Genomic DNA, 11,133 nt, shown 5'->3' with positions numbered 1-11,133 from the left:
TCCCACCCTGGACCTCCCTCCCTCCTTCCCACCCTAGCCCTCCCTCCTTCCCACCCTAGCTCTCCCTCCTTTCCACCCTAGCCCTCCCTCCTTCCCACCCTAGCCCTCTCTCCTTCCCACCCTAGCCCTCTCTCCTTCCCACCCTAGCCCTCTCTCCTTCCCACCCTAGCCCTCCCTCCTTCCCACCCTAGCTCTCCCTCCTTTCCACCCTAGCCCTCCCTCCTTCTCACCCAGCTCTCCCTCCTTCCCACCCTAGCCCTCTCTCCTTCCCACCCTAGCCCTCTCTCCTTCCCAACCTAGCCCTCCCTCCCTCCTTCCCACCCTGGCCCTCCCTCCCTCCTTCCCACCCTAGCCCTCCCTCCTTTCCACCCTAGCCCTCCCTAGCCCTCCCTCCTTCCCACCCTAGCTCTCCCTCCTTTCCACCCTAGCCCTCCCTCCTTCCCACCCTAGCCCTCTCTCCTTCCCACCCTAGCCCTCTCTCCTTCCCACCCTAGCCCTCCCTCCTTCCCACCCTAGCTCTCCCTCCTTTCCACCCTAGCCCTCCCTCCTTCTCACCCTAGCTCTCCCTCCTTCCCACCCTAGCCCTCTCTCCTTCCCACCCTAGCCCTCCCTCCCTCCTTCCCACCCTGGCCCTCCCTCCCTCCTTCCCACCCTAGCCCTCCCTCCTTTCCACCCTAGCCCTCCCTCCTTCCCACCCTAGCTCTCCCTCCTTTCCACCCTAGCCCTCCCTCCTTCCCACCCTAGCCCTCTCTCCCTCGTTCCCACCTTAGCCCTCCCTCCTTCCCACCCTAGCCCTCCTTCCCTCCTTCCCACCCTGGCCCTCCCTCCCTCGTTCCCACCCTAGCCCTCCCTCCCTCGTTCCCTCCCTCCCTCCCTCGTTCCCACCCTAGCCCTCCCTCCCTCCCTCATTCCCACCCTAGCCCTCCCTCCCTCGTTCCCACCCTAGCCCTTCCTCCCTCCTGCAAACCAAGGCCCTCCCTCCATCCCACCCTCTCTGGCCCCGAATGTGCAGTAGTAATAATATTGCTAGCAGGGGTTAACTGACGGGGGACCATGGCCCGTCTAGGTACAGCAATTTAAAAACCTTTGAGGATCCCAGCTGTATGAATCTGTTCCAGGGGGGAATCCCACAGGCTGGTCCGCATGGGGTTAGGGTCAACACACCCACCAATCCCTGCATCCCAAATGGTACCCTCTTGCCTATATATAGTGTACAACTTGAGTCCTGGTCTAAAAGTCGTGCACTATATACAGGCAATAGGGTACCAATTGGGACGCAAGCCTGTGACTTTACCCCAGCAACCTCGATCACCTCCCACCAGCACCGTTATTGGTCTCCTCCGATTTGGCTTTCTTTGCTTTTTTATTAAATCACAACCACATGCTACTGCTGTGATTGGCAACAGAATGAATATATACACTGAGCGAACAAAACATTAGGAACACTTTCCTAATATTGAGTTGCACCCCCCTCCCCCTTTTGCCCTCACAGAACAGCCTCGATTCGTCGGGTCATGGACTCCACTAGGTGTCGAAAGCAGTTCCACAGTGATTCTGGACCATGTTGACTCCAGTTGAACCCCCCATGTTGACTCCAGTTGAACCCCCCCATGTTGACTCCAATGCTTACCCACAGTTGTGTCCAGTTGGCTGGATGTTCTTTGGGTGGTGGAACATTCTTGATACACACGGGAAACTGTTGAGTGTGTAAAACCCAGCAGCGTTGCAGTTCTTGACACAAACCGGTGCGCCTGGCACCTACTACCATACCCTGTTTAAAGGCACTTAAATATTTTGTTTTGCCCGTTCATCCTCTGAACAACACACAGACACAATCCATGTCTCTATTGTCTTAAGGCTTAAAAATCCTTCTTTAACCTGCCTCCTCCTCTTCCTCTACTATGATTGAAGTGACATCAATAAGGGATCATAACTTTTACCTGGATACACCTGGTCAGTGAGACGGGGAACACTCAGTGTTAAAGGGAACGCTCAGTGTGACAGGGAATGCTCAGTGTTAAAGGGAACGCTCAGTGTGACAGGGAACGCTCAGTGTTAAAGGGAACGCTCAGTGTGACAGGGAACGCTCAGTGTGACAGGGAACGCTCAGTGTGACAGGGAACGCGCAGTGTTAAAGGGAACGCGCAGTGTTAAGGGGAACGCGCAGTGTTAATGGGGAACGCTCAGTGTTAAAGGGAACGCTCAGTGTGACGGGGAACGCTCAGTGTGACAGGGAACGCTCAATGTGACAGGGAACGCTCAGTGTGACAGGGAACGCTCAGTGTGACAGGGAACGCTCAGTGTTAAAGGGAACGCTCAGTGTTAAAGGGAACGCTCAGTGTGACAGGGAATGCTCAGTGTTAAAGGGAACGCTCAGTGTTAAAGGGAATGCTCAGTGTGACAGGGAACGCTCAGTGTGACAGGGAACGCTCAGTGTGACAGGGAATGCTCAGTGTTAAAGGGAACGTGCAGTGTTAAGGGGAACGCTCAGTGTGACAGGGAACGTTCAGTGTGACGGGGAACGCTCAGTGTGACGGAGAACGCTCAGTGTTAAAGGGAACGCTCAGTGTGACGGGGAACGCTCAGGGGAACGCTCAGTGTGACGGGGAACGCTCAGTGTGACGGGGAACGCTCACATGCTCAGTGTGACGGGGAACGCTCAGTGTGACGGGGAACACTCACATGCTCAGTGTGACGGGGAACACTCAGTGTGACGGGGAATGCTCACATGCTCAGTGTGACGGGGAACGCTCAGTGTGACGGGGAACGCTCAATGTGACGGGGAACGCTCAGGGGAACGCTCAGTGTGACGGGGAACGCTCAGTGTTAAAGGGAACGCTCAGTGTTAAAGGGAACATTCAGTGTTAAAGGGAACGCTCAGTGTTAAGGAGAACGCTCAGTGTGACGGGGAACGCTCAGTGTTAAAGGGAACGCTCAGTGTTAAAGGGAACGCTCAGTGTTAAAGGGAACGCTCAGTGTTAAAGGGAACGCTCAGTGTTAAAGGGAACGCTCAGTGTTAAGGAGAACGCTCAGTGTGACGGGGAACGCTCAGTGTTAAAGTGAATGCTCAGTGTTAAAGGGAACGCTCAGTGTGACAGGGAATGCTTAGCGTGACAGGGAACGTTCAGTGTTAAAGGGAATGCTCAGTGTTAAGGGGAACGCTCAGTGTTAAAGGGAATGCTCAGTGTTAAAGGGAACGCTCAGTGTGACGGGGAACGCTCACTGTGACGGGGAACGCTCACTGTGACGGGGAACGGTCACTGTGACGGGGAACGCTCAGTGTTAAAGGGAACGCTCAGTGTGACAGGGAACGCTCAGTGTTAAAGGGAACGCTCAGTGTTAAAGGGAACGCTCAGTGTGACAGGGAACGCTCAGTGTTAAAGGGTACGCTCAGTGTTAAAGGGAACGCTCAGTGTGACAGGGAACGCTCAGTGTTAAAGGGAACGCTCAGTGTGACAGGATGAATATATAGATTATAGAAGCAGCCCTCTGATGTTCAGCATGTTTACATATGAATAATTGTCACGCCAATGACTCATCCATCAAATGTCAATATCTTTCGAATGTTCAGTGTAGAATAAAACATTATTTATTTAGCAAGTATTCCTTTTGTGAGTTTAGAGTTGACAAGATAGACAAAAACAGTATCAAAATAACATTGCTTTTAATCTGGGAACAACACATGACAATAGCAGTAAGACATTAAAGGGATATTACTTATTAACAGCCACAGCCATTAAAGGGATATTACTTAACAGCCATTAAAGGGATATTACTTAACAGCCATTAAAGGGATATTACTTAACAGCCACAGCCATTAAAGGGATATTACTTAACAGCCATTAAAGGGATATTACTTAACAGCCATAGCCATTAAAGGGATATTACTTAACAGCCATTAAAGGGATATTACTTAACAGCCATAACCATTAAAGGGATATTACTTAACAGCCATAACCATTAAAGTCAATGAAACATGTTAACACGACATTGAGAGACACTGCTGGGTCCAGCCCTTCTGCTGCCGTTGTTAAATATGGGTCAATTTCTGGACCAAATACAACTCAGGCCGTAGTATAGAAACTGTAAACTACAAGTGAATGTTATCAATTGTTTTGGAAAAAACCTTTAGAATCCCTGACTAATGCTAATTCTAGTTTAACAGAAATGGTCAATTACAACGAATTGTAAACACTTACCAAAAAAAAAAGCATACGTTTTTCCTGAGAGTTGTTAAATAAATATTTTTTTTGTACTAATTATCCAATAAACACAATTGTTGTTCTGATATACAGTATGTGTAAGCTATCAAATGTCAATTAAACACAATTAATAAATACTGTAACTGAATGATCTAATCTGGTGTTATGTGAAAATGTCTTTAATTTTCAAATTAAGAAAATATTTATTTTGTTTTTAACATTTGATATTCTAGCCCTTTCTGACTCGTAATAAAAAAAGAGACTTTGGCACAAAACAGAGAACACTGTAAACAATCATTGAAATCAACAAATCAACATTGAAATAGTTACTTAACTAAACCTGATTATTGGTGTAAGTAGATCTTCCTTAAACTCGAACACATCTGAAAAACAATATTCCACTGAACATACATCAGTACATTCTCGTGGTAGAGAACGTTGGTATTATATGGCACCCTATTCCCTTCATAGTGCACTCCTTTTTAAACAGGGTCCATATGGGCTCTGGTCAAAAGTAGTGCACTATATAGGGAATAGGGTCACTTTTGGGATGCAAAAAAAGCCTTGGTTTCAATGTCCACACTAGCATATCACTTAGAATACACGTTCAATACATTGCTCCCTTCTTAGTAGTATGCTAGAGAGGGCATTGCAACAAAGCCACATGTTATATGCTATGGTTTTTCAGCTTCAGGTAGTTTGAGAGGCTGGGGCTGCATCTAGTGCCCTACTTCTGACCAGAGTCCTAGGGGGTCCTGGATAAAAGTAGTGCACTATATAGGGAATAGGGTGACATTTCAGGCCAACCCTGGGTGTTTAAGTTCAGAGTGATTTAGTCTGGCAGTTTTAGTTCTGCTTGATTTAGTAATTGTAGTTAAGAGTGCTTTAACCTGGGAGTTGTAGTTCAGAGTGCTTTAACCTGGGAGTTGTAGTTCAGAGTGATTTAGCCTTGCAGTTGTTCAGAGTGATTTAACCTGGTAGTTGTAGTTCAGAGTGATTTAGCCTGGCAGTTGTAGTTCAGACTGATTTAACCTGGTATTTGTAGTTTCCTGGCCTGTGTGATCCACAGTTTGAAGTATTCCACCTCCTGGATGCGGGCTGAGAGGACGGTGTGAGGGTCATACTCGTTGTTGTAGCGTAGGTCCAGGTGGTGAGCTCCGTCAGGTATCACTATGGCAACCACCGAGTCCGAGATGTTTCGGGTCACCCCACCACTTGACCACGGGTCCAGTCCTCCGTTACTGTGAGAGTTTAGAGGAGAGGGATCAACCAATCACATAAGGAAGGAGGATCCAACGGTGAAGCAGAGTTAACATGGAATAACATCAGGCTTAACCTACATGGAATAACATCAGGCTTAACCTACATGGAATAACATCAGGCTTAACCTCCCCGGAATAACATCAGGCTTAACCTACATGGAATAACATCAGGCTTAACCTACATGGAATAACATCAGGCTTAACCTACATGGAATAACATCAGGCTTAACCTCCACGGAAAAACATCAGGCTTAACCTCCACGGAATAACATCAGGCTTAACCTACATGGAATAACATCAGGCTTAACCTACATGGAATAACATCAGGCTTAACCTACATGGAATAACATCAGGCTTAACCTACATGGAATAACATCAGGCTTAACCTACATGGAATAACATCAGGCTTAACCTCTATTTAAGCAATAAGGCACAAGAGGCAGTGCTGCATCATGAATAGAGTCACAGGTAAGAGGCAGTGCTGTATCATGAATACAGTCACAGATAAGAGGCAGTGTTGTATCATGAATACAGTCACAGGTAAGAGGCAGTGCTGTATCATGAATACAGTCACAGGTAAGAGGCAGTGTTGTATCATGAATAGAGTCACAGATAAGAGGCAGTGCTGTATCATGAATACAGTCACAGGTAAGAGGCAGTGCTGTATCATGAATAAAGTCACAGATAAGAGGCAGTGATGTATCATGAATAGAGTCACAGATAAGGCCCGACGTGTGCCTAAACATATTAAAATAACAATAAATTACATATTTTAATTTAAAATGTTATTTTGATAAGTAAATTCATACCCAATGTCATTCTTCCACCAGAAGACATAGTCCAGACAAACGTCTGGATGTTAGTTATTTTGGTCATGTGGATACAGACGTTCATTATTTTTGCGTAGTTGCTATGCAAAAGGCCTGGTCGTCGGTCCTAAACAAAATGGTCGCTATTCAGGATGGATAACGTTCTTGTCACCTGCTAGCTAGCTCGGCTAACTCAGCTAACTCGGCTAACTCAGCTAACTCGGCTAGCTCGGCTAGCTCAGCTAACTCGGCTAACTCAGCTAGCTCAGCTAACTCAGCTAACTCGGCTAGCTCGGCTAACTCGGCTAACTCGGCTAACTCGGCTAGCTCGGCAAACCAAATGCTAGGCTTATATTAACCCCCGCTGTACCAAACCAAATGCTAGGCTTCTATTAACCCCCGCTGTAGCAAACTAAATGCCAGGCTTATATTAACCCCCGCTGTACCAAACCAAATGCTAGGCTTATATTAACCCCCGCTGTACCAAACGCTAGGCTTATATTAACCCCCGTTGTACCAAACTAAATGCCAGGCTTATTTTAACCCCCGCTGTACCAAACCAAATGCTAGGCTTATATTAACCCCCGCTGTACCAAACCAAATGCCAGGCTTATATTAACCCCCGCTGTACCAAACTAAATGCTAGGCTTATATTAACCCCCGCTGTACCAAACTAAATGCCAGGCTTATATTGACCCCCGCTGTACCAAACCAAATGCTAGGCTTATATTAACCCCCGCTGTACCAAACCAAATGCCAGGCTTATATTAACCCCCGCTGTACCAAACCAAATGCCAGGCTTATTTTAACCCCCGCTGTACCAAACCAAATGCTAGGCTTATATTAACCCCCGCTGTACCAAACCAAATGCCAGGCTTATTTTAACCCCCGCTGTACCAAACCAAATGCTAGGCTTATATTAACCCCCGCTGTACCAAACCAAACGCTAGGCTTATATTAACCCCCGTTGTACCAAACTAAATGCCAGGCTTATTTTAACCCCCGCTGTACCAAACCAAATGCTAGGCTTATATTAACCCCCGCTGTACCAAACCAAATGCCAGGCTTATATTAACCCCCGCTGTACCAAACTAAATGCTAGGCTTATATTAACCCCCGCTGTACCAAACTAAATGCCAGGCTTATATTGACCCCCGCTGTACCAAACCAAATGCTAGGCTTATTTTAACCCCCGCTGTACCAAACCAAATGCCAGGCTTATATTAACCCCCGCTGTACCAAACGAAATGCTTATATTAACCCCCGCTGTACCAAACCAAATGGTAGGCTTATATTAACCCCCGCTGTACCAAACTAAATGCTAGGCTTATATTAACACCCGTTGTACCAAACTAAATGCTTATATTAACCCCCGCTGTAGCAAACTAAATGCCAGGCTTATATTAACCCCCGCTGTACCAAACCAAATGCCAGGCTTATATTAACCCCCGCTGTACCAAACTAAATGCCAGGCTTATATTAACCCCCGCTGTACCAAACCAAATGCTGGGCTTATATTAACCCCCGCTGTACCAAACTAAATGCCAGGCTTATATTAACCCCCGCTGTACCAAACCAAATGCTGGGCTTATATTAACCCCCCGCTGTACCAAACCAAATGCTAGGCTTATATTAACCCCCGCTGTACCAAACTAAATGCCAGGCTTATATTAACACATGGGGGGGAAATATACTGTGGGGGAATGACACCGAATCTCCTTATCCCCCCCCCCCCCGACCCAAATTAGCCTACATTTAGAATATTGTGTGTATGTGTATTTCACATTATGTTGAGGTAAAAATCAGAGTATAATGCTTGTATGGATGTCAACCCAAACACATGTATGTTATCGTCACCAATCAAAGGCATTACAGTTAAAAAACGACTTTGACTACCACCACTGATTTCTGTATGCTAGCTGAGCTACCAGCTTACACGAATGGGAGTTAGCATTTAGCAGCCACTTCCTCTGTACATAGTCTCACTATTGGTATTTTACTGCTGCTCTTTAATTACTTGTTACTTTTATTTCTTATTCTTATCCGTATTTTTTTTAAACAGCTTCGTTGGTTAGAGGCTTGTAAGTAAGCATTTCACTGTGAGGTCTACTACACCTGTTGTATTCAGCATTTCACTGTGAGGTCTACTACACCTGTTGTATTCAGCATTTCACTGTAAGGTCTACTACACCTGTTGTATTCAGCATTTCACTGTAAGGTCTACTACACCTGTTGTATTCAGCATTTCACTGTAAGGTCTACTACACCTGTTGTATTCAGCATTTCACTGTAAGGTCTACTACACCTGTTGTATTCAGCATTTCACTGTGAGGTCTACTACACCTGTTGTATTCAGCATTTCACTGTAAGGTCTACTACACCTGTTGTATTCAGCATTTCACTGTAAGGTCTACTACACCTGTTGTATTCAGCATTTCACTGTGAGGTCTACTACACCTGTTGTATTCAGCATTTCACTGTGAGGTCTACTACACCTGTTGTATTCAGCATTTCACTGTGAGGTCTACTACACCTGTTGTATTCAGCATTTCACTGTAAGGTCTACTACACCTGTTGTATTCAGCATTTCACTGTAAGGTCTACTACACCTGTTGTATCCAGCATTTCAATGTGAGGTCTACTACACCTGTTGTATTCAGCATTTCAATGTGAGGTCTACTACACCTGTTGTATTCAGCATTTCACTGTGAGGTCTACTACACCTGTTGTATTCAGCATTTCACTGTGAGGTCTACTACACCTGTTGTATTCAGCATTTCAATGTAAGGTCTACTACACCTGTTGTATTCAGCATTTCACTGTAAGGTCTACTACACCTGTTGTATTCAGCATTTCACTGTGAGGTCTACTACACCTGTTGTATTCAGCATTTCAATGTAAGGTCTACTACACCTGTTGTATTCAGCATTTCACTGTAAGGTCTACTACACCTGTTGTATTCAGCATTTCACTGTGAGGTCTACTACACCTGTTGTATTCGGCATTTCACTGTAAGGTCTACTACACCTGTTGTATTCAGCATTTCACTGTGAGGTCTACTATACCTGTTGTATTCAGCATTTCACTGTGAGGTCTACTACACCTGTTGTATTCAGCATTTCACTGTAAGGTCTACTACACCTGTTGTATTCAGCATTTCACTGTAAGGTCTACTACACCTGTTGTATTCAGCATTTCACTGTAAGGTCTACTACACCTGTTGTATTCAGCATTTCACTGTAAGGTCTACTACACCTGTTGTATTCAGCATTTCACTGTAAGGTCTACTATACCTGTTGTATTCAGCATTTCACTGTAAGGTCTACTACACCTGTTGTATTCAGCATTTCACTGTGAGGTCTACTACACCTGTTGTATTCAGCATTTCACTGTGAGGTCTACTACACCTGTTGTATTCAGCATTTCACTGTGAGGTCTACTACACCTGTTGTATTCAGCATTTCACTGTGAGGTCTACTACACCTGTTGTATTCAGCATTTCACTGTAAGGTCTACTACACCTGTTGTATTCAGCATTTCACTGTAAGGTCTACTACACCTGTTGTATTCAGCATTTCACTGTGAGGTCTACTACACCTGTTGTATTCAACTCAGCCAAATACATTTAAACTCAGTTATTCACAATTTCTGACATTTAATCCTAGTAAAAATTCCCTGTCTTAGGTCAGTTAGGATCACCACTTTATTTAAGAATGTGAAATGTCAGAATAATAGTAGAGAGAATTATTTATTTCAGCTTTTATTTCTTTCATCACATTCCCAGTGGGTCAGAAGTTTACATACACTCAATTAGTATTTGGTAGCATTGCCTTTAAATTGTTTAACTTGGGTCAAATGTTTCAGGTAGCCTTCCACAAGCTTCCAACAATAAATTGGGTGAATTTTGTCCCATTCCTCCTGACAGAGCTGGTGTAACTGAGTCAGGTTTGTAGGCCTCCTTGCTCGCACATGCTTTTTCAGTTCTGCCCACAAATGTTCTATAGGATTGAGGTCAGGGCTTTATGGTGGCCACTCCAATACCTTGACTTTGTTGTCCTTAAGCCATTTTGCCACAACTTTGGAAGGATGCTTGGGGTCATTGTCCATTTGGAAGACACATTTGTGACCAAGCTTTAACTTCCTGACTGATGTCTTCAGATGTTGCTTCAATATATCCACATCATTTTCGCCATCTATTTTGTGAAGTGCACCACTCCTGCAGCAAAGCACCCCCTACAACACGATGCTGCCACCCCCATGCCTCACGGTTGGGATGGTGTTCTTCGGCTTGCAAGCCTCCCCCTTTTTCCTCCAAACATAACAATGGTCATTATGGCTAAACAGTTCTATTTTTGTTTCATCTGACCAGAGGACGTTTCTATAAAATCACGATCTTTGTTCCCATGTGCAGTTGCAAACCGTAGTCTGGCTTTTTTTATGGCGGTTTTGGAGCAGTGTCTTCTTCCTTGCTGAGCTGCCTTTCAGGTTATGTCGATATAGGACTCGTTTTACTGTGGCTATAGATACTTTTGTACCCGTTTCCTTCAGCATCTTCACAAGGTCCTTTGCTGTTGTTCTGGGATTGATTTGCACTTCCGTGCCAAAGTACGTTCGTCTCTAGGAGAGAGAACGGGTCTCCTTCCTGAGCGGTATGACCACTGAGTGGTCCCATTGTGTTTATACTTGCGTACTATTGTTTGTACAGATGAATGTGGTACCTTCAGGCGTTTGGAAATTGCTCCCAAGGATGAACCAGACTTGTGGAGGTCAACATTTTTTTCTGAGGTCTTGGCTGATTTCTTTTGATTGTCCCATGTCAAGCAAAGAGGCACAGAGTTTGAAGGTAGGCCTTGAAATACA

The 11,133-nt window shown here is 45.4% G+C and overlaps 1 protein-coding gene across 1 annotated transcript in view; it reads right to left on the bottom strand.

Moving 5' to 3' along the window:
- Positions 1-3,647: 3,647 nt before the first annotated feature.
- prcp (prolylcarboxypeptidase (angiotensinase C)) overlaps positions 3,648-11,133 on the bottom strand; it is a 36,421-nt gene continuing 28,935 nt past the window's right edge. Inside the window, exon 9 of the mRNA XM_036965299.1 lies at positions 3,648-5,443. Within this exon, the coding sequence (XP_036821194.1) occupies positions 5,230-5,443 (214 nt within the window). The 3' untranslated portion in view covers positions 3,648-5,229. The remainder of the gene's footprint in view (positions 5,444-11,133) is intronic.

This window comes from Oncorhynchus mykiss, chromosome 27 (genome assembly GCF_013265735.2).
Source record: "Oncorhynchus mykiss isolate Arlee chromosome 27, USDA_OmykA_1.1, whole genome shotgun sequence".
NCBI lineage: Eukaryota > Metazoa > Chordata > Actinopteri > Salmoniformes > Salmonidae > Oncorhynchus > Oncorhynchus mykiss.
The sequence above is the reverse complement of the archived record's forward strand: the minus strand, read 5'-3'. Positions and strand labels throughout refer to the sequence as shown.